At 42.4% G+C, this 23,808-nt stretch overlaps 1 protein-coding gene across 1 annotated transcript in view; it reads left to right on the top strand.

The window, feature by feature from the left end:
* Nucleotides 1-23,808, top strand: part of TBC1D31 (TBC1 domain family member 31) — a 1,335,355-nt gene that overhangs the window by 455,211 nt on the left and 856,336 nt on the right. Inside the window, exons 9-10 of the mRNA XM_044066576.1 lie at nucleotides 16,373-16,452; nucleotides 16,556-16,703. Coding sequence (XP_043922511.1) covers nucleotides 16,373-16,452; nucleotides 16,556-16,703 — 228 coding nt within the window. The remainder of the gene's footprint in view (nucleotides 1-16,372; nucleotides 16,453-16,555; nucleotides 16,704-23,808) is intronic.

Genomic DNA, 23,808 nt, shown 5'->3' on the forward strand with positions numbered 1-23,808 from the left:
CCTTGTTGGATAGGAGAAAGGAGTTGGTTTTCTGTTAGGTATTTGGGAGTTGTGTGTATGCACTTCTGTAATTTTTTTGATAAGGGAGACTGAATAACATTTGGCCTATAGTTTGAGAGATCTGTGCTGATTTTACCCTTGTGCACTGGCATAATTAAAGATTTTTTCCATAGTGACTGGATCTTGCATTCCGCTATGGATCAATTAATCAGAATTGAGATAGGATATGCAGTCACCTTTTCTGCAATTTTAAGATATTCACCGGGTAGGTTATTTGGGGCAGTTGTTGTAGGTTTTAGTTTTGGTGATATTTTTAAACGGAAGTTAAGGGAACTGGATGAAAAGAGAGAGATCCAAGGAAGTTATTAGTCTGAGTTGGGGGAGTGAGTGCTTGATTGATTACCTCACTGATAGTGGACAGAATGGTTTGTTTGAAGTGTTTATTGAATGGATTGGCGGATTGTTTGTGTAACTTAACTTGGATTTAGGAGTTCAGTGATTTATGCCCAAAAAAGTTGTAGATTATTAGTGTATATATTTTGAAAGGTTATACAATAAGATCTGAAGTAGTTTACTTCATTTGATCTTCAACCTATGGGTTATGGATCCGAGCCGGCAACTTTACTAGCATCACCTCTGAGCTCCAAACTCCTCCCCTTACCCATAATACACCTCCACTGCCTTCCATCCCCAGATCTCATTTGCCGCGAATAGCTTTAGCAACGGGTCTCCTGATCTCCAACTAGTCAAGTGGGTAAATCTTCATGAGTAGCTTTTTTCTTCAAATTTTTGTCAGTTAGTGTTAGTATAGGTTCCCTTTCTTCTCCCCTTTCTTGGTGCGTTGAGTTTTAGGATAGTTAGAGTAGTTTGTACTGTTGTGTAGATTGTAGCTTCCCCTCCTCCCCCTCAGTGTTTTCTCTGTATACGAGTGTGGTGAGTGGGTGTGTGTGTGTCAGAAAGAAACTGCCTGTTTTTTTTCTTAGGTTATCTTTCTACTGTGTTAGTATGGCTGAAAAGCTTGCTTTCAAGCATTGCACAGAGTGTGGCTATAAATTATCCCCTGCGGATGGCCACACTCTGTGTGTTTTGTGCTTGGGCGTGGTCCATCTGAGTGTGGACTGCAGCATATGTGCGGGTTTCAACCCCCACACCATAAAAGATAGAAAGGACAAGTTGGCCCTCAAAGGCCTTCTTTCCCCCTTCAGACTCTGTTTCCTCGTCTCTGGCTTCGGTCACAGCGGCTGCTGTGGCCGCCTCTCATTCCTCTGGCTTCTCCTCCCTCCCAGGCTGGGACCAAACCTCCTGTACCAAAGCCTGTGGTAGCGGAGCAGAAAAGAGGTAGAGAGAGGGAGAGAGAGTCGAAGGCGAGGGAAAAGAGAAAGAGGTCCCTGGACCTCGGTTCACTTGCAGTGATGCCACGGATCCGTGACTCCCCTCGGCTCCGATCGCCAAGGTTCTTCCTGGAGCCAGAGGAGACGCATCCAGCTTCTCGGGCCTCAGTGCCCTGACCCGCTATGTCAGATTCTGTGGCCTCGTCACGGTCCACCCGGTCCTTGTCTGACATGGATCTGGATAAAATGATGAGAACGTTTATCCGTACCCATATCCAGATGGGGGTCTTGCCACCCCCACCCCCCTCTGGAGGGGGGAGTTTGCTTCCTTTTTTTCAACCTATATCTCCTTCTCTGATCTGAACTTCGGGTTTGGAGTGTTCCAATCCGAGGTTGGCCTTGGTCAGGGGGTCAGCTCCAACAGTACATGCTTCCTCGACGCCGACAGCTACCTGGAGTGTTTCGGATCCAACCAGCTCTGATCCGAGCTGCTGTCGGAGCCGGAGCTTGGGTGTCAGTTCCGTCCACCTCGGGCCCTGCTCTGATTCTCTCATCGGACCCGGGGAGACCAGCCTCTTTATTGGTTTCCCAGGAGGTTCGCTCTCCTTCGGCGTTCAACTTGGTAGAAAGGGTTCTCTCCGCTGGATCAAGACCCCTGACTGCCCCCTCAGACTCCACCCAGACCCCCTAGGCTCTATCTGCGGTCCCCGTCATTTTACCAGAGGAACAGCCCATGCTCGAAGAGCCCCAGACAGTTTCCCCCGAGGAACAAGTGGCTTGCGAGCTCCCCCTCGGATAGCTCCACTGGAGAGGTACCTCGCAAGCATACGTGCAAGAGGAGGCACTTGGACTCCCCCGAGTCCCTCACCGAGGACACAGACTTGGATGATGGAGAAGGTTCCCCTAGGTCACCTCCTGAGGATGTCTCCTTTGGAGACATCATGGAAATCGTGCGCCAATGGGGAGGTTGGTCTGCCCCCAAACCTTCTTCTGATGAGTCCGTGTTCCAGGAGGCTTTCGGCATGGGCCCATCTACTTCCTGAGTGTCCCCTCCATGGATCCTTTGGTGGATCTGGTCACCTCGTGGGCATGGAAGGAACTGGACACCACGGAACCTATTCCAAAAAGACTGGATAATATCTTAAGCCCCCCCATAGACCAGCATGGAACAAGGGCTCCCCCGTAGATGCCATGGTGGTAGCAGCAGCCACTAAGAAGAAACTTGCCCAGGAGAGTTCCTCGGTTCATCTTCCTGACTGGGAGTTGTGGATGATGGACCACCTAGGGAAGCGGGTTTACTGTTCAGCTTCTTTTTCAATTAGGGCACTGAACTACCTGGCCCAATGTCACCAGACTCCAATGAGACCTGGTAAAGGAGCTGAAGGATTCTCCCCCCAAGTCCATGTCGCAGGAAGACAAGGCTTCGTCCTCCACGAGGATGGCCACTTTAAAGGCAGTATCTAACATGTCCATGCAACTCCTTTCACATGGTACAGAAGGAGCGGCTAGGGCCGCTGGGTCCAGCGTGTCCATGAAGCGCAACTCCTGGCTCAGGTTATATCAGTTTTCCAAACCCTTCAAGGCGTCCTTTGCCAATGCCCCTTATGACGACTCTACATTCTTTGGTAAGACCATCAAAGAGACATTAGTCCAGAGTGAGAAGGATGGGAAGACACTGTCTGCCGTCGGGATCCACTTCTCTAACCCTCAAAGGTCCTTTTCCCAGAACCAGAGAGGGCAAAAGAAGATGTGGTTTTGTAAGTCACAGTATTCCCGGGACACTCAGGGCTCTCTTTCCCCCAGAGGCAGAGGGGGACAGAATGGATGCCGGCCCAGAGGCAGAAGGGGTTCAAGGAACTTTGGGTCTCGAGAACCTTTCTCGGACAGATCTGGGCAGCAACCCTGAGGGGTTGCCCGACTGCTTTACTCTGGAGGCAGTCAGGGGACGATTGTCCTTGCACCTAGCGGCATAGGAGTCCATAACAATGGACTGCTGGGTGCTTCACATCATATCCAGAGGTTACTGTGTCCCTTTCATGGGCTCCCCCAAATCTCCCAGACACCTCCCGGACGTACCACCCACACAAAGGGAGGCAGCAACACAGGAAATTTCCAAGCTGCAAGGACAACGAGCCATCAAAACCGTCACCCCAGATCAGTCCGGATCGGGCTTCTACTCCAGGTTATTTTTAGTGCCAAAGAAAACAGGGACTTAAGGTACATTCTGGACCTCTCTACCCTGAACATGTTATTTGCCAAAGAGAAGTTCCGGATGGTCACATTACAGTCCATCATGCCGTACCTACAAGAGAGCGACTGGATGTGCTCGTTAGATCTCCAGGATGCTTACTATCACATACAAATGCACAGAAGCTCCAGGAGGTTCCTCCGCTTTTGACTAGGAGTCAATCATTACCAATTTTGAGACCTACTCTTTGGTCTCACCACAGCCCCCAGAGTGTTTACTAAAGTGATGGTGGTGGTAGCGGCTCACCTGAGGCTTCAAGGGATTCAGGTCTATCTGTACCTGGATGATTGGCTCCTCACTGCTCCCCCCAAGCGTCTACTCTCCCAAACCAGGGATTATTTCTTGACTCTTGCTCTGCATTTGGGGATCACAATCAACGCATCCAAATCTCTGCTAGATCCTGTACAGGTGATTGACTACATTGGTGCCAGGATAGATACTCTTCAGTACATAATATTCCTGACCTCGGTGAGAGTTCAGAACCTGAGGATGGATGTCTCCCTGATCTTCCATTCTCATCTCCCAATGGCGAAATCGGTGTTGAGGGCCTTAGGCTTGATGGCGGCGACCATAACTCTTCTGCCGTATGCTTGGTTATGAGAATTCTACAGTGGACTCTAGCTGTACAGTAGTCCCTGTTGGAACTGTCATTGACATATCCAATTCAACTCGAGTATGTCGGTTGTTCCTGCTATGGTGGATGTGTTGTCCGGACATTTTGGAGGGATGACCTTTTGTTCCAGCCCCGGCCTAAACCACAGTGACTACGGATGCCTCCCAACTTGGGGGGGGGGGGGCACATTGTTCAGGCAGGGCAGTCCAAGGCCTGTGGTTCCCCATAGAGACCAGCTTGCACATAAATGTCCTAGAGATGAGGACAGTCCTTCTAGCATTGCAGGCCCTTCATGCCTTTCTTCCTGTGTGGACGATTGCTATTCAGTCAGACAGCATGTCAGTAGTCTGGTATGTCAACAAACAGGGAGGGACCAGCTCTTACCCCCTTTGTCGCGAGGCCATGAGAGTGTGGGAATGGGCGATCTCCACCGGTCATTTTCTCATCGTAACGCACATTCCGGGACGGTCCAACATCCTAGCAGACAGGCTAAGTCGGACCATTCTGATGCCTTACAAGTGGTCTCTGAATCTGTCAGTAACGGAACAGATCTTCAGCGAGTGGGGTAAACCTTGCTGCAATCTCTTCGTATCTCCTTCCAACGCGAAGTGCAGCAAGTTTTTCACTCTGAACCCCCTGCTGGGGGAGTCCCCCAGAGATGCTCTAGTTCATGCTTGACCTCCCGGTCTTCTGTTTGCTTAGCCACCAGTACTTCTCATTCCGAGGTTTCTATAGAAACTGGGGAGCAAAGTGATCCTCATTACCTCATTCTGGCCTCGCCAGGTATGGTTTCCCTTCCTTTGGTCTCACCTTCTGGCTCCGCCTTGGATCCTAGATCCCATTCAGGATTTAATTTCACACCCTTCGGGGGGTGCCTCATCGAATCTGGACAGCCTGAAGCTCACAGCTTGGCTGCTCCAGTTCCTGTGATTGCTGGGATTCCTGGACTATCCTCCTCAGTTAGATCTATTTTGGTGGCTGATCATAAGTCTTCGACCAGGAAGGTTTATCGCAGCAAGAGGAAACGTTTTTCCCTTTGGGCCTGTCAAAGGAGTTTAGACCCTTTCATGGTTCCTATTTCCACCATTCTTGATTTTCTAGCTGATATTTTTCAACACGGAGCTAGTTCTTCTACTGTCAAAGTTCAATTGGCTGCCATCTCTCATTTTCATGTGGGTGAGAATTCTGCCTCTTTAGCCTCTTCCAGACTGTGTAAACCCTTTATCAAAGGCACCTTTTTGTTACCCCCCCCCCCCCCCCCGCTCAAAGATCCTGTTCCCCCATGGGACCTTACTATGGTTCTTCAAGCTTTGGTCGCCCCGCCATTCGAGCCTGCCGCAACTGCAGATCTGAAATTTTTATCTTGGAAAACAGCTTTTCTGGTGGCTATTACCTCTGCAAAAAGGGTTTCAGAATTACAGGCTTTGTCCATCAAAATTCTTTACATGATTTTTCACAAAGATAGGGTTTCCCTTTGAACCAGTCCATCCTTTCTTCCTAAGGTGGCATCACCAGTCAATATCAATCAGACCATCAATTTGCCTGTGTTTTTTCCTAATTTTACTAACAAGATGGAATACAAACTCCACATGTTGGATGTCCATAGACAGTTACATTTCTACTTACACAGGACAAAAATTTCCGTAAATCTGATCAATTGTTTGTATCCTTAGGGAAACCTATCTCCAAGGTCACTATAGCTAGATGGATTTCTTCATGTATCCTGCAGGTCTGTAAGGACAGAGGCATGTCTCCTCCAGGTCAGCTGTAAGCTCATTCCACTAGGTCCATGGCTACGTCTGCGACCTTTTGGTCTAGAGTGTCTTTGGATGATATTTGTTCTGCAGCTACTTGATCCTCATCTCATACGTTTATTTCTCATTACAAATTGGGGTTGACTTCCAGAAGGAGAGCATCCTTTGGTTCCGCGGTGCTCCGGAATTTCCTTCCAAGAATGCCTCCCAGTTTAGTAGCTGGGGACTCTGTCCCACAGGTTAAAGACCAAATGAAGTAAACTATTTCAGATGAAGTTATGTATTCACCATAAAGTTCCATCTGAGTAGTTGTGCTTCATTTGTCTTCAACCGTCCCTCCCTCCTTCCCCCAGACCTTGGCATAAGATCAGCCTAAGGGCTGCAGCATAGGTCACAAGTAAATTTTTTCAGATCGGGTTCTCAGTATAAGGTTCAGCAAACTCAATCTGTGGATGGAAGGCAGTGGAGGTGTATTATGAGTAAGGGGAGGAGTTTGGAGCTCGGAGCTGATGCTAGTAAAGTTGCCGGCTCAGATCCGATAAAGATCCGTAACCCACAGGTTGAAGACAAATGAAGTACGACTACTCCGATGGTACACTATGGTGAGTACATAACTTCTTTTCCTCTTATATTTTGGTTATGTGTTTTGCTTGGATTCTTAGTTGTTTGTAAGTTAGGGACCATTTTTTTGTCCAAGGTGTCTAGGTTTTGTCTGTTTCATGACTTGTTTAATTTCTGTGTATGGGGCAGAGTTTGCTTTAACCCTTTTGGTTCTGAGGGGACTGTTAAGTTATGGGCATCTACAAGATTTTATTGAGCTTAAGGATGGCATCGTCTAAGGGGAGAGTCCTATGTTTCTCCCAGTTAATTAATTTTAATGTATTTGTAAAAGCCTCTTATATAAGGTAAAATTTCTCTTGTAACACTTGGGTCCAAAGAATTCTGGGACAAGGAAACTGACTTTGGTTAAAAAAAAATGCTATGGGTTTCTGTATTCCCCAAGTACCCAGAGAACAAATACCTCTGACCTAAACTGTACTACTGTTACAGCTTCTAAATCAGAGGTTATAAATAAAGTACCAAAACATAAATGGGGCACAGGTTTTTACTGAATACTCTTCATAATCAAAGGAAAAGATGGCCTGTGCAAGATAGATTTAGTCTTATTAAAGCTTAATAGGTTTCTAAAAGTACTAAAATTGGAAATGTTAATCATGCAGTCCCTCCTGCCTCTCCTCCTCCCCCATCAAGCTGGCATAGTTTCCTTAAACCTGAAAAATGCATATATCCACATACATGCAGCAAGGTCAGACAGTGCCTCAGATTCAGAGCGGGTGGGGGGTGCTAACTGTCCGTTTACTTATTTATTTGAATTTACTTACTGGGTGGGTGAGCTGGTCATATGACCCTTTTCAGTCATGACCCATGTGCATAGCACAAGTGCCAAGCAAAAAATATGTATCTCAGTATGACATGCTATACAGTGATACAGACACAATCTTGATCTTAACAGTATTATAATAAATGACTAATTTTATATAAAGTTGATTACATATAAGGAATATATTTTAATGGAGAGTTCTGCTCCTGTAATAGGAATAGAGAGAGAGAGAAATATGAGAAGAAATACACTCTTGTTAAGTCTTGTTCCTGGAAGCTCTTCTAGACTGAACAAAGTTGAGGGCATTTCTTCCCGTAGAGAAGGTGCTATTCCTAGCAACTTACTTTACTGCTGTACTACTGCAAAAACAGATTACTGCAAGGGGGTCTTCAGAACACTGGAGTACATGGCTTCCTTAATTTTGATAGTCAGTTTGGCAAGCACCAAAAGAGGAACTTCCAAAGGTACCCAAGAAACAGGTGGTGCCTACATGTAAATCTCAGCAGTGCCTCATCTCCATGTTGCTTTGTGTCAGGAAAGAGCCCTCATGGTGGATACAATAGAAGAACTTCAAGCAGGCAGTCCATTCAAGCTAGGCCAGACACTCAGACAGTCACCACAGACCCCTTAGATGCAGCCTAGGGGGGCACTCAAAGAAGCCCAAGATCCAAGGGACCTGGAATAAAACTCAGAGAAATAAGACATCGGCACCAAATAAGTAAATAATGGCAGTAATTTTAGCCAGCCTTCAGACAAATTTTTCAGCCTGGAGTCCTGTGTATCACAGATAATAATTATGTTATGGTGTACATCAACAAATGGGGGGAATTCTCTGGCATGCTATATCTCTTGTGCAGGCTGCATGGTACTTAGTCCATGAGTCAGGCATGACTTTCAGGGCATCTTGCATCCCTTCCTAGGAAAATATTCTGGCAGACCAGTTGATCCGAACAGAAACAGACGGTCACAAAGTGTGTTGAGCAGGAACATATTTCTAGATCTGGCCCACAGATCTGGTGTGCCAGAAATAGACCTTTTAGCTTCTTCAGAAGGCATCATAGAAAATTTTGCATTGGAACGGTAACCACAGAGATCTAAGCAGTACATGTCCTCTCGGTAAATTAGGCAGGTCTGTTTCTCTGTTGAATATCCACGGTAAACATTCTTTTGAGTTTGATTCTGGGGCTAGGCTGTTGCAGTAGCCCCTCTAGTCTCATGCAGAGGGAGGGCTTACCCTTGAGGCTAGTACAGGAGTGTTTTTTTGGAAGGGAGGGGTACTCTGGAAGCAAGTGCTACTCAGTTCTGTTTGGATCATGACCCTCTCCTCTTTCATCTTGGTCAGAAGGGAAGGTTAAGATGCTGTTGCAGTCCTTGTAAAATTCCCTTTTTATGATAGTTCTGTATCTTGGTTGATTTCTGTGACTTGGTTTGAAAGGACCCATGACTTCTTTGGTGACACGAGGTGACGTGGATAACGCTTACCTAGGGTGGCCCAAAAATCTCTCCTCTGGGCCCTGCATGCTAATTACATATAGACACATGCATGTATATTTATAAATCTATACATTAGAAATTAAGGCAAATTTGGCAGGGCACTGTACTTTTGTATTTTTGTGTAAATAGGTTTTTGGATCAATATGAATATCTGTTTCTGTGTCCGAACTAGACAGGATTATTTATGTTTGACTGATAGCCTATAGACTGTATGACCTTTTCTGTTCTGATGTACTTGCATTATCCCATTATTGGTTATTGTTATACTAAGCTACAAATTTCACAGCAGAAAAGCTGGAGATAATGTGGAGTAAATTTGCTTTTATGTGGTGTGTGCCGCCAAGTGATGCTGGCAAGGCAAGCCACCACAGTACCAGCATTTCTGTTTAGCAGAAAGACCTTCAGCTGCTTAAAAATCAGGCTGGACATTTGATGATAAATAAAGGCCTGCATTTTAATCAAGCTCAGAAGCAGTTATGTGAATGTCTTTTATTTGCCAAGATTGCTGGTCACCTAGTTATATTCTTTTCTAAAATTTATGAGGACACTGCATCTGTTTGCAAGTTTCACTGTTGCTGCTTCTTAGACTGCTGCATGACTGTGAAATTTGTTGTACAATGAATTTTAGTTGTGTAGAGATCCTTGCTTAATTTGTACTGCCACTTGTAAGTGTTGTTGTAATAGTTATTGTGTGCAGGTTTGCTTTTTTCTTCATAGCCTGGGTTGTGGCTGAAAAGGGCCTCAAACTAGTTCTTTTACTTACTTAAATGTTAAGTTCATACATAAAGCTGCTAGAGGGGTCTCTATCAAAGATATGCTGTTGTGGTTGGTGAGTGCCTTAGATAAATGTACTTCAAGGTTGAGTGATTTAACATAGCAACCAATGAAATTACATTAAATAAATAAACTTTTTTTTGTTTTGTTTTTTTTCTTGTGTTCAAGAACGATCTACCTGATGGCCTGAACAGGAAGCGTCTTCAGGCACTCCTTAAAGGCTTTGGAGAATATCCTGTAAAATATAGGTACTGACATTTTGTTTAAATAATGTTTTGCTATTGTTTATGTGAAAGTCAAAAAAAAAAAAAAAAGAGTTGAACCAGAAGTAAATGGGTATTTTTTCTGTCAGAATGTTCATCTGGCGCTCACTGCTACTGCTTCCAGAAAACCATGCTGCATTCAGTAGTCTGACAGATAAAGGGACCCACTCTGCGTACTTGCATCTCCAGGAGGAATATCCCATCAAAAGTCGAAAGCTGTTGAGAGTACTTCAGCGGTATGTAATACCTTTGTCTGTAGTGGTCAGATTAATTATTTACAGATGTTAAATTTTTAAGGAATTACATACATTTTATTTATGTATGTGTTTGTTTACTTTATTTATTTAATTTTATTTATCTGATTATCCCCATTATGCATGACTTATTTTCAGGGGATACCCAAGGTAGTACTCATACGAAGTAAGGATCATTTTAAATGTCTATATACATTGGGACAATAAAGAATCCCTACTCTTTTCAGTAAGAGTTGTGGAATCTTTTCCAGTCACCTCAGCTGCCACCAACTCTAGCGTCTTGCACCTTTGTTTAACATTTTATCTAACCCATATTGCCCTGCCCTGTCAATATCTGAACATGAAATCAAGCAGTTGGTGTGAAGACAGACACCACATCCTTCTGATCCTCCTGATATTGAAAGCAAGTGCACCGGTTGCTTAGCCATTGACACTGCATTCATGATGTAGAGGTTTACAATCAGGTCTGTGATCATGATTAACTTTTTATACGTTTGAGACACAGATGTCAAGAAATTCACCTCAAAACTGGAGCAAAGCTTGAGAGGTGAAGTTTGATACTCCTGCCTAGAAGACATAAGTAAGTTATGATTGGCAAGACCTAATCATAGTTCTTTGTAGTACATGGAGCTTTAGCTGCCGCAATGTACAACTAGTTACAGAAAAAAATGTATAGGAGTGCAAAGCGTTTCACAGCACTGAGAGCTGTAACACACTTAGCATTGCCTCAATGACAGTAGCCAAAAGTAGTATGCATCTTTGATCCTGTAAAAAACTGTGGTACACTTCGCTACCAAATGCAATTTTTTTTTAATTTGTTAAGTCCAGAGTGTTTTTCAAGTTTTAAAGATGTTTTAACTTCTTTCCTTTGTTTTACGGTAGCTGCTGTTTATGCTCTAACGTGAGACTAAAATTTAACAGGAGTCAGAACATATCTTTTTCTCAATTTCAGAGATCCACTGCAATGTTGATCAGTTCTGACCGATTCACAGTCATCTAGTGAGAAGATTCATCTAAAACAATACGCACAGGTGTCTTGCTTGACATCTAAAGTTGCCTGGACTTAATTTAATTGTCAAAACTACCCCATTATCCCCTTCTCTGTTAGCTCCACCCTCCTCATCCATACACTCTGTCTCTCAACATATTCTTATTAATATGACACTAGTACCCTATCTGCATACTACTCCCCTTCCTACAGTTCTACAAACTTTATTACTCTCCTCAAATCATCCACTTGAGTAGTTTGTCTGATTAACCCTTTAATAATCCCCAAGTTAAAATGATTCTCCTTACTCTCCTGTCACTAATGTTCTTCTGTTTCTCTTCACTGTCATCATATCTGGTCCCCATCCAATCTGTTCTAAGTTATCCTACAGACGCTACCTCTTACACCGATAACACAAATCACTACTCCCTACTCATCACCGCTCATCTCTTTCACCCGGGCAGTATACAGTGGGACTTAGTTAATACGCAGCGGTCAAGAGTAAATATTTTGGGACTGCGTAATAATGCTCTGTGTACACATGAAATGGCATTCAAATATACTGTAAATATTGCTAGGTAATAAAACATGCAGGCACTCAAAATCACTAGGAGAAATTCGATTTCAATGCATTTCAGCAGATGCTAGGTAACCAAGACTACAGTACACAAATTTAAATCGTGAACACCTAATGAAACAAGCAGTCGCTGAAAACCACCAAAAAATTTGTCAAAAATGTTATTTAAATTATTTAACAATAAAGTGTAACATTAAATAAAATGGCAATTCAAAACAGTGAAGTACAGTACTTTATTCAGATGTACCACATTAACTAAGTGCAGCTAACAAGACAAAGACAGCAAGACCTTTGATAACAATCCAGTCCAACAGCAATTCAAAACAGTAAAGTACAGTACACTTTATTCAGATGTCCTGTACCATACGTTAAACTATTATAAGTGCATCTAACAATATAAAAGCAACAGGAGCTTTGCTAATAGTCCAGTCCAATGGCAATTCAAAACAGTACAGCAAAGTACTTTACAATATTCAGATGTATCGCATGTTAACTAAGTGCATCTAACAAGACATTTGATACCAATGCAATCCAAAAACATTTGTTTCCGTGACAGTACTGCAGTAGGCAGTAAAGTACTCTTGTCTGATACAGCAGATACATATACAGTAGGTATCCTGGTGCTGCATACAGTACTGCATTGCACTGTACAGTACAAGTACAGTACTGTAACTCTATCACAGTGTTGACAAGCACAGTGGAAGCAAAACATGCATTGAGCAGTACAGTAAAATTCTGCAATAAATGAACAGTGTTAACAAAGTACAGTAAACCAGAAAGAAGTAATTTACAAACAGAGTGAAGATACTGTAATATAAAGATCAGATACCTTTGAGTAGATGTTATCTTTTGGATAGAAAAATAGCTTTTTGTGAGGTCAAGCTAGGTGTGTACTGTAAATGTGTTCCCTGCAAAACAGCAGGGGTAAGTCCTGTTTCTGTCTTTATGCAACCCCCCCCCCCATAGTGTAGCAGTGACACAGCATAATATGGGAAACAAAATTAGGGACATTATACATGTGTACTGTATCTTTCTTGATGGGGGGGGCATTATAGGTTCATAGGTTCATAGGTTCATACTAGGCTATCTGCCCAAGGGCATTTATAAGCCTAGCCCATAGTTATGTGCCTTTCGCCACCCCTTTAGTTTGAATAAAAACTATGCCTATCATTTTTCTGTGCCTCTGTCAAGCAGTGACACTGAAGTAATCCCTGGGGTATATCTACGATCTCCCATCCATTGGTCAAGATTCCTCTTGAACAAGGCCAGCGAGGTGCTCTGCCTCACATGTACCGGGATTTTGTTCCACAGCATAGGGAGTCTCTGGGTGATGAATCTGTCCCTCCAGCACGTTCTATTTATAACCGTGTCAAGGTTTAAGTCTCCCGCCCTTGTGGTTCTGAGGGATCTAGATTTTTGAGGTGAAGCATATTCATCAAATCTGGGTTTGACATGGCCTTATATGTCAGGCACAGGTCACCTCTGAGCAAGCGGTATGAGACTGAATAAAGCTGGAGTTCTTTCAGTCGGGCAGCATAAGACATATTTTTGAGACCCTTTATCCTTTTGGTGAGGAACTTTTGGGGCCTTTCAAGCTGCATCAGGTGTCTGGTCAGATACATTCCAGCGGGCATTGTACTCAATCATAGGTCTAATGAGTGATGAGTACAGGGGACGATGACCTCCCTTGATCTAGATGTGAATCCCTTCATGATCAGGTGGGCGATATAGAAGGTTTTCCTAACTACTTTAGCAACATGAGTGTCAAACGAAGACTACTATCAACTTGGGTCCCCAGATCCCTGATGACTTTTTCTGTGCTCAGTGGATTGTCACCTATATGGTAGCTAGGGGTAACCTTGTTTTTCCCGAAGGGTATGACTATGCATTTTTTGGCGTTTAACTTCAGGCCATGGCTCTGGCACCAGTTATCCGTTTCTGTGAGGCCCTTCTGGAGGATATCTGTGTCAGATGTGTTTTGACTATGGCCCAGTTTGCAGTCATCTGCAAACTTTGTCAGCCATAACCCTCCTGTGTTTGCTTGTACTTCAGAAAAGTAGATGCCGAACAAGAGTGGACCCAGGACTGAGCCCTGTGGGACACCACTTGTGACAGGCTTTGAGTCTGACATGGCTCCAGCAACTCTGACCCTGTGGGTTCTGTCGCTAGCCAGTTTGCAACCCATCTTGTGATGTATGGGTTTACATTCAAGCTGATGAGTTTTTCGATGATACCTGAGTGGGGTATTGTGTCGAAGGCCTTTGCCAGGTCGAGATAGGCTGTATGGACTGCCTTTCCCTCATCAATGGCCTTGGTGACTGTCTCGAAAAAGTCGACCAAGTTTAAGAGGCAGGATCTGCCTTTGACAAAGCCAAACTGGGTTGGATCCAAAGTCTGCAAGTTCCCTATGTCTTTATTTATGAGTTCCATTATGATCCTCTCCATGGCTTTGCAGATAAGGCTTGTCAAGCTAATGGCGGTAATTTCCAGGGTCTGTGGAGGCACCGCCCTTATGAAGTGGGACCACAGTCGCCGTACGCCACTCCTTGGGTACGTATCCTGAGGTGAGGCTAAGATTAAACAGCTGTCCTAACTGTGGGTTTAATTCCTCGTTGAGTTCATGAAGCACACAGCCGGGACACCATCCGGTCCCATGGATGCTGTGTTTTTGCCTTAGTGAGGGCAGTTCTCACCTGGGCCTTGGAGATGTTTGGGGGCCTAGAATCCTCTGGAATAGATATCTCTCCTTTTGGGGGCGAGGGGGGGGGAGAAGTTTGCACTGAACCTGTCAGCCAGTATGTTAGCAATGTGTGTAGGTTCAGTAATTTCACATCATTTTGAACTAATTCTGAGCATATCTGGGAGTTTCCTCCTAGGTTTCTAACATAGCTAAAGAAGGCCTTATGATTGTCTTTAGAGTCCTTGGCGATTTTTCTCTCAAAATTTGCCTTGGATGATTTTATGAGAGCTCTTAGTTTTTTACTTATAATGATCAAAGGTGTCTTACCTTTCAAGGATTTTGCTCTATCTTGTAGTAGCTTCCTCCTTTTGTTGTAGAGCTTGTTTATGGCTGGGGTCCACCAGACTGGACGCTTGCCTTTGGTACAGAGAGTTTTAGTTTTGTTTGGGATTGCCTGATCCATGCAGTCCTGTAGGTGCTGGTAGAAGGCATTTGTAAGTGATTCAGCGGTTTGAGTAATGTTTACCACTGGCTCAGGGGCCTTAAAGGAGACCACACTAGTTTTTAGAAGTGTGAAATCGGCTTTTGAGAAGTTTTTCACTGTGGTCTTTTTGTTTCAGGTGGGGCGGGATGAGGACCTCCAGCGAGATTAGTTTATGATCTGATCTCACCAGTGAAGGGTATACTTCCGGCGTTGAACATTTTGATCCCATGTTCGTGATGATGAGATCAAGTATGTTTTCACCTCTTGTGGGATGGTGACTAGTTGTTCCATGGCATTTGAGTTTATGAACTCCAGGAATCTTTGGGTTAGAGTGTTCGGGCTTGAGTAGTGTTCCCAGTCTATATTAGGGTAGTTGAAGTCACCTAGTATGATGGTGTTTGGAGCTACATTTATCCTCCAATGTTTTCAGGAAGGCCATGTGAGGTTCCTGAGTTTGAGAGGTGGCCTGTAACATGCTACAAATTGCAGAGCAGTCTTGCCTATGGTTAATTGCACCTGGATGGTCTCCGATGCATCGTGGCGTTGCCACCAACCTTGAGGTGTGGGTGTCCTTTATGAATATGGACACCCCCCCTCCTTTCTTGGTGTTGTCCGGATTTTGGGGCCAGAACGTATGATATGAGGTGAAGCCTGTTAGTGCTGGGGTGCTCTCAGGAGCCTTGAACCAGGTTTTCTGTCACAGCACAGACATCGATGTTCTCCATATTGAGAAGGGCCTGGTCGTGCATCTTGAGATTGAGACTTCTGGCATTGAGCAGCATTACCCTTAGTTTTTTCCTTTTGGTGTTCTAGGGTGGTAGGTTTAGAATTTGAGCCTTGCCTAAAAAGGCACTATGGGGTGGCAAGAGCCTTTGCCAATATCCGGAAGCCCAGGGTGACAGGTGCAAGCCGTCCCTTGGCGAAGCAGCGTGGCTTGTCAGCATGTCATCCCAGGCAGACAGACAATTTTTAAAAACCCCCTTTTTGAAAAATTTTTAACAAAAATCAGGCTGGACATTTGATGATAAGTAAAGGCCTGTATTTTAATCAAGCTCAGAAGCAGTTATGTGAATGTCTTTTATTTGCCAAGATTGCTGGTCACCTAGTTATATTCTTTTCTAAAACGTATGAGGACACTGCATCTGTTTGCAGGTTTCACTGTTGCTGCTTCTTAGACTGCTGCATGGCTGTGAAATTTGTTGTACAATGAATTTTAGTTGTGTAGAGATCCTTGCTTAATTTGTACTGCCACTTGTAAGTGTTATTGTAATAGTTATTGTGTGCAGGTTTGCTTTTTTCTTCATAGCCTGGGTTGTGGCTGAAAAGGGCCTCAAACTAGTTCTTTTACTTACTTAAATGTTAAGTTCATACATAAAGCTGCTAGAGGGGTCTCTATCAAAGATATGCTGTTGTGGTTGGTGAGTGCCTTAGATAAATGTACTTCAAGGTTGAGTGATTTAACATAGCAACCAATGAAATTACATTAAATAAATAAACTTTTTTTTGTTTTGTTTTTTTTCTTGTGTTCAAGAACGATCTACCTGATGGCCTGAACCGGAAGCGTCTTCAGGCACTCCTTAAAGGCTTTGGAGAATATCCTGTAAAATATAGGTACTGACATTTTGTTTAAATAATGTTTTGCTATTGTTTATGTGAAAGTCAAAAAAAAAAAAAAAGAGTTGAACCAGAAGTAAATGGGTATTTTTTCTGTCAGAATGTTCATCTGGCGCTCACTGCTACTGCTTCCAGAAAACCATGCTGCATTCAGTAGTCTGACAGATAAAGGGACCCACTCTGCGTACTTGCATCTCCAGGAGGAATATCCCATCAAAAGTCGAAAGCTGTTGAGAGTACTTCAACGAGTATGTAATACCTTTGTCTGTAGTGGTCAGATTAATTATTTACAGATGTTAAATTTTTAAGGAATTACATACATTTTATTTATGTATGTGTTTGTTTACTTTATTTATTTAATTTTATTTATCTGATTATCCCCATTATGCATGACTTATTTTCAGGGGATACCCAAGGTAGTACTCATATGAAGTAAGGATCATTTTAAATGTCTATATACATTGGGACAATAAAGAATCCCTACTCTTTTCAGTAAGAGTTGTGGAATCTTTTCCATTCACCTCAGCTGCCACCAACTCTAGCGTCTTGCACCTTTGTTTAACATTTTATCTAACTCATATTGCCCTGCCCTGTCAATATCTGAACATGAAATCAAGCAGTTGGTGTGAAGACAGACACCACATCCTTCTGATCCTCCTGATATTGAAAGCAAGTGCACCGGTTGCCTAGCCATTGACACTGCATTCATGATGTAGAGGTTTACAATCAGGTCTGTGATCATGATTAACTTTTTATACGTATGAGACACAGATGTCAAGAAATTCACCTAAAAACTGGAGCAAAGCTTGAGAGGTGAAGTTTGATACTCCTGCCTAGAAGACATAAGTAAGTTATGATTGGCAAGACCCGATCATAGTTCTTTGTAGTACATGGAGCTTTAGCTGCCGCAATGTACAACTAGTTACAGAAAAAAATGTATAGGAGTGCAAAGTGTTTCACAGCACTGAGAGCTGTAACACACTTAGCATTGCCTCAATGACAGTAGCCAAAAGTGGTATGCATCTTTGATCCTGTAAAAAACTGTGGTACACTTCGCTACCAAATGCAATTTTTTTTAATTTGTTAAGTCCAGAGTGTTTTTCAAGTTTTAAAGATGTTTTAACTTCTTTCCTTTGTTTTACGGTAGCTGCTGTTTATGCTCTAACGTGAGACTAAAATTTAACAGGAGTCAGAACATATCTTTTTCTCAATTTCAGAGATCCACTGCAATGTTGATCAGTTCTGACCGATTCACAGTCATCTAGTGAGAAGATTCATCTAAAACAATACGCACAGGTGTCTTGCTTGACATCTAAAGTTGCCTGGACTTAATTTAATTGTCAAAACTACCCCATTATCCCCTTCTCTGTTAGCTCCACCCTCCTCATCCATACACTCTGTCTCTCAACATATTCTTATTAATATGACACTAGTACCCTATCTGCATACTACTCCCCTTCCTACAGTTCTACAAACTTTATTACTCTCCTCAAATCATCCACTTGAGTAGTTTGTGTGATTAACCCTTTAATAATCCCCAAGTTAAAATGATTCTCCTTACTCTCCTGTCACTAATGTTCTTCTGTTTCTCTTCACTGTCATCATATCTGGTCCCCATCCAATCTGTTCTAAGTTATCCTACAGACACTACCTCTTACACCGATAACACAAATCACTACTCCCTACTCATCACCGCTCATCTCTTTCACCCGGGCAGTATACAGTGGGACTTAGTTAATACGCAGCGGTCAAGAGTAAATATTTTGGGACTGCGTAATAATGCTCTGTGTACACATGAAATGGCAGTCAAATATACTGTAAATATTGCTAGGTAATAAAACATGCAGGCACTCAAAATCACTAGGAGAAATTTGATTTCAATGCATTTCAGCAGATGCTAGGTAACCAAGACTACAGTACACAAATTTAAATCGTGAACACCTAATGAAACAAGCAGTCGCTGAAAACCACCAAAAAATTTGTCAAAAATGTTATTTAAATTATATAACAATAAAGTGTAACATTAAATAAAATGGCAATTCAAAACAGTGAAGTACAGTACTTTATTCAGATGTACCACATTAACTAAGTGCAGCTAACAAGACAAAGACAGCAAGACCTTTGATAACAATCCAGTCCAACAGCAATTCAAAACAGTAAAAGTACAGTACACTTTATTCAGATGTCCTGTACCATACGTTAAACTATTATAAGTGCATCTAACAATATAAAAGCAACAGGAGCTTTGCTAATAGTCCAGTCCAATGGCAATTCAAAACAGTACAGCAAAGTACTTTACAATATTCAGATGTATCGCATGTTAACTAAGTGCATCTAACAAGACATTTGATACCAATGCAATCCAAAAACATTTGTTTCGTGACAGTACTGCAGTAGGCAGTAAAGTACTCTTGTCTGATACAGCAGATACATATACAGTAGGTATCCTGGTGCTGCATACAGTACTGCATTGCACTGTACAGTACAAGTACAGTACTGTAACTCTATCACAGTGTTGACAAGCACAGTGGAAGCAAAACATGCATTGAGCAGTACAGTAAAATTCTGCAATAAATGAACAGTGTTAACAAAGTACAGTAAACCAGAAAGAAGTAATTTACAAACAGAGTGAAGATACTGTAATATAAAGATCAGATACCTTTGAGTAGATGTTATCTTTTGGATAGAAAAATAGCTCTTTGTGAGGTCAAGCTAGGTGTGTACTGTAAATGTGTTCCCTGCAAAACAGCAGGGGTAAGTCCTGTTTCTGTCTTTATGCACCCCCCCCCCCCATAGTGTAGCAGTGACACAGCATAATATGGGAAACAAAATTAGGGACATTATACATGTGTACTGTATCTTTCTTGATGGGGGGGGCATTATAACACACACATGCCTCTTATTGGTCTAACGTAGGCATTGTAATACAGCTACTGAAAGTTTCAGACTAATATGATGCCTTAATGAGTTGACTCCTGACAGTGATTCACACTGATCTTTTGTGTCCTTTTGTTTTCCGTCAGTTGACCATCATTACGGTATTGGGTCCATGTGAGCAAGAAATGTATTACACAAATATACTGTACATGCCCCTTAAGTTATATATGGCTTTTATGTGTTCGCATGCCTCTGAATAAAGTCAGTTAGTTTCAGTTGCTTCAGGCTAATGACTCGTTTTTTTCTTGCAAAATCAGCCATATGCCTCGGGTGCATTAAATCCAATGGTTCTGCACCTTGCTCCTCCATGAATTTCATGAATTTTTCCACACCAGCAACCGATTCACATAGTTAAATTTTCGATGTCTGTATGGAGCAGGCATCATCATTGTCATCTTCGTCGCTTTGGTTCATAGGTTCATACTAGACTATCTGCCCTGGGGCAATTATAAGCCTAGCCCAATTCTGTATGGCTTACGCCACCCCTTGATTTGAGTGTACTGTGCCCTTTTTAAGGTTTAGTTTACTGTGCCTCTGTCTAATAGTGACACGGGAGTAATCCCTGGGACAAACCTACGATCCCCCATCCACCTATCGAGATTCTTCTTGAAGAGATTCAGTGAGGTGCTCTGCCTCACATGAACTGGAATTTTATTCCAGAGTGAAGGGAGCCCCTCTGGGTTATGAACCTGTCCCTCCAGCAAGTTCTATTTATTTCTGTGCTGAGGTTCAAGTCCCTCGAGCATGTGGCTCTAAGGGATTTAGATTTACTGAGGTGGAGCATGTCCATTAATTCTGGATGTGACATAGCTTTGTATGTCAGGCATAGATCGCCTCGAAGTAGGCGGTATGCAACTGAGTAGAGCTGGAGTTTTTTTAACCGAGCAGCATATGGCATCTGTTTGAGACCCTTGATCATCTTGGTGAGATACTTTTGGGGTCTTTCTAATTGCTGCAGGTGTCGGGTAAGGTACATCCCAAAAGGGGCATTGTATTCTATGATGGGCCTGATGAGGGATGAATAAAGGGGCACGATTACCTCTCTTGATCTAAATGTGAAACCCTTCGTGATGAGGTGGGCTATGTAGAAGGTATTTCTAACCACTTTGGCAATGTGGTTTTCAAAGGAGAGATTGCTATCAACTTGGGTCCCCAGGTCCCTAATAACTTTCTCTGTACTTAATGGGTTTCCGCTTATGTGGTAATTTGTGGGCACATTGTTTTTGCCAAAGGGTATGACTATACATTTTTTGGCATTTAGCTTTAAACCATGGCGCTGGCACCAGTTATCTGTCTCTGTGAGACCTTTTTGAAGGATGTTTGTGTCAGCTGGAGAGTTGATTATGGCGCCCAGTTTGCAATCGTCTGCGAACTTGGGGAGCCATAGTCCTCCCACGTTTGCCTGTACCTCTGAAAAGTATATACCGAACAAGAGTGGTCCCAGGACAGAACCCTGTGGGATGCCACTTGTGACCGGTTTCGAATCTGACATGGCTCCAGCAACTCTCACTCTGTGGGTTCTGTCTTTGAGCCAGAGTCTTTGGTCTACATTATGTAAATAAGCTGTAGTCAGTTTGGTCTGAACTGCTTGTACAGTGTCATCATTGGACATTAATTCTCTAACTGCAGCATCCCAATCCCTTATATGGTCTTGAGAGGTTTCAGTGCTGAAATCTTTCTGTATCTCATAAATTTGTGCTGCTTTGTTGACTTGCTTGGCTAACTGTCTTGACACGTGTTTCAGTGAATCGTTCAAAGTCATATTCAGACTCAGAAGAGCTATCGAGGTGTGGCACAGGGTCCATCTGAGCCTGAGAGAAGGCATCACGCAGACCTGTCATCCAACAGTTTTCTATTGACTGTTTTTAGCATCATGCCACGACTGCTGAATCATATAAATGTCTTTTAGATTTTTTTTTTTTTTTGTAAAAACTCAGGAATATCAGCAGTTTCAGAAGAAACTGAGGCCAAAATTAACCCGTGTCTATAATTTTGCTTGAAATTTTTAATAGCTTGGTCTAAAGGTTGGATTTTTGATGTGGTGTTTTTGGTTAGGTAAATAACATGAATTTTACCGTTATATGAAATTAATGCATCACCAGGTAGATGAGCAGGACAATTGTCCAGCAATAACAGTGCCTTATTTTCAAGTTTTTGAGCATGCAAGTGATTTTTAACTACTGGAGCAAAATATATGTGGAACTAATAAAAGCAAACACAAACTAAACTACAAAACACCAGATAGAGAAAGAATGACTCCAAGCCACAAGTAGTATGAAATTAGCACTTTTGTTTACTATATTAAGCAAACTTCATCAGCTAGTTGGTTGTGTTGGGTTTGGTTTGGTTAGGTAAGTAACATGAATTTTACCGTTATATGAAATTAATGCATCAGCAGGTAGATGAGCAGGACAATTGTCCAGCAATAACAATGCCTTCTTTTCAAGTTTTTGAGCATGCAAGTGATTTTTAACTGCTGGGACAAAATATATGTGGAACCAATGATCGAAAATAGCACTCGTCATCCATGTGTTCTTACTGCTTCTAAAGATAATGGGCAACTTTTCTTCAAATGATTTAAACAGTGTGGATTTTCAAAAAGTCCTATTTGAAGGGGAGGTGAGGGTAACTTATGACTTCCAGTTTTGTTGGTGCAAAAATGTAAAATGACCCTATCTTTTACTTTTTTTATATCCAGCCCTTTTATTAGGGTCATCTTTTAAAGTTAAAGTCTTATCAGGCAATAATTTAGTAAATAAGGCTGTTTCATCTCAGTTATAGACCTGTTCATCCGTCAAGCCTTAATTTTCAATAACATGTTTTAACATGCTTGAGAAAGTCCTAGCAGCGACTTCGTCTGCTGATAGGGATTCTCCAGATATTATAACCTGAGCAATACATGACTCTTTTTAAACCTATCAATAAAGCCTCTGCTAGCCACAAATGATTCATCATGGGCCATCAGATTTACAGATTTCTTCGCTTGCGTTTGGAGAATTGGGCCACTAAGCAGTGTCCCCTTAGCTTGCTCTTGCCCGACCCTCGTGCACAATGCTCGATCTACCTCTGGTTTGTTTATCTCACTCATTTTCGTTCAAGGGCTTCAGCAGAGTCAGTAGTTTGAACGAACTTTCGCAGATCACATTCCTTCTTAAGCCAACCACGAATTGTCAGTTTATTAGTGTTTAATTCTCTAGAAACTTTGGTTTTGGATTCACCATTACGAATCCGCTCCACTGCTGCTAATTTTTCATCAACAGTGTAGTTTTGTTTGAGCTTGCCTCTCTCCATTACTGTACTTAGCCTTATTAATAACACTATAGTAACTGGAATAAATGAAATACAGTACATATTGTACTGTACGATGAAATACAGTACTGTATGTCTCACCAGTATTGCCATCAAACTACAAAGAAATCTTACCCTTTAGTTGGAAAAGATGGTCTGTCATCCACATGACTGCAGTAAACACATGCTGTGCCAACCACATTTTAATAAATTTAAATAGTTTAAGTTTAAATAAAATAAATTTAATGAATTCTGCGCACTAATTTCATGACTGCTGGAGGAAAGTCTTTACCATGTATTAACCAAGATTGTATACAAATTAAATGCATGTTAACAAAGTTCTTTGAACCCAAACTGTTTCAGATGCAGATGTACCCGTTTAACGTTACACTTACTGACAATCCTCCTGCTCTGCGGTGACATCCACCCTAACCCTGGTCCCAGCATCTCACAATCCACATCTTCAACCCATATTCCAGGTACACAAAATATACTTAAATTTATCTCAGTAAATGCACATAGCATGTGCAACAAAATTTCTGAGTTGCATGCTTGGATGACAGTCTCCTGATATACTAGTAATCACTGACACCTGGCTTAAACCACACAAAGGATACCAAAGTACTTCCTCCAGCCTTTAACATGTTCAGAGCTGTCCGGCATAAAATAAAAGGAGATGGTGTTGCAGTAAAAGTGCTTATTTTCAACCTTTTCATGCACTTCTAATTTACTAAAAACATTTGCTGCTTATCTGTTTAAACTGTGCAACTGTTTTCTTTTTTTAGTGAATTCAGTCCTTACTTCACTTTTGATCTGTGTCTTCTTTTTGTTTGTCTGTTCTGTTCTTTTTACTTGTTGCTGTACTTGAAAAACATTAGCATAGAGCTGAATATCTGTTACTGTTTTTGACCTTTGGAGCTTGTAGTGGAATCTTTTGTCTAGAGAGGTCTAGCTGTTCTTCATGTTTCACTGTTGCAGTCATCACACTTGGGTTATCTGGCTGCAGGTAGCCCTCAGTCAGCCCGAGTACCAGAGTCTTGGGATTTCTGCATCGGATGCTGTCGCCTCTTCCATGACGTCAGGTCATCAGGGGTATAAAACATGCAGCCGATGCCATTACATCAGTGT

This window comes from Protopterus annectens, chromosome 3.part1, assembly GCF_019279795.1.
Source record: "Protopterus annectens isolate FY-2018-M chromosome 3.part1, PAN1.0, whole genome shotgun sequence".
In the NCBI taxonomy this organism is placed as follows: domain Eukaryota; kingdom Metazoa; phylum Chordata; order Ceratodontiformes; family Protopteridae; genus Protopterus; species Protopterus annectens.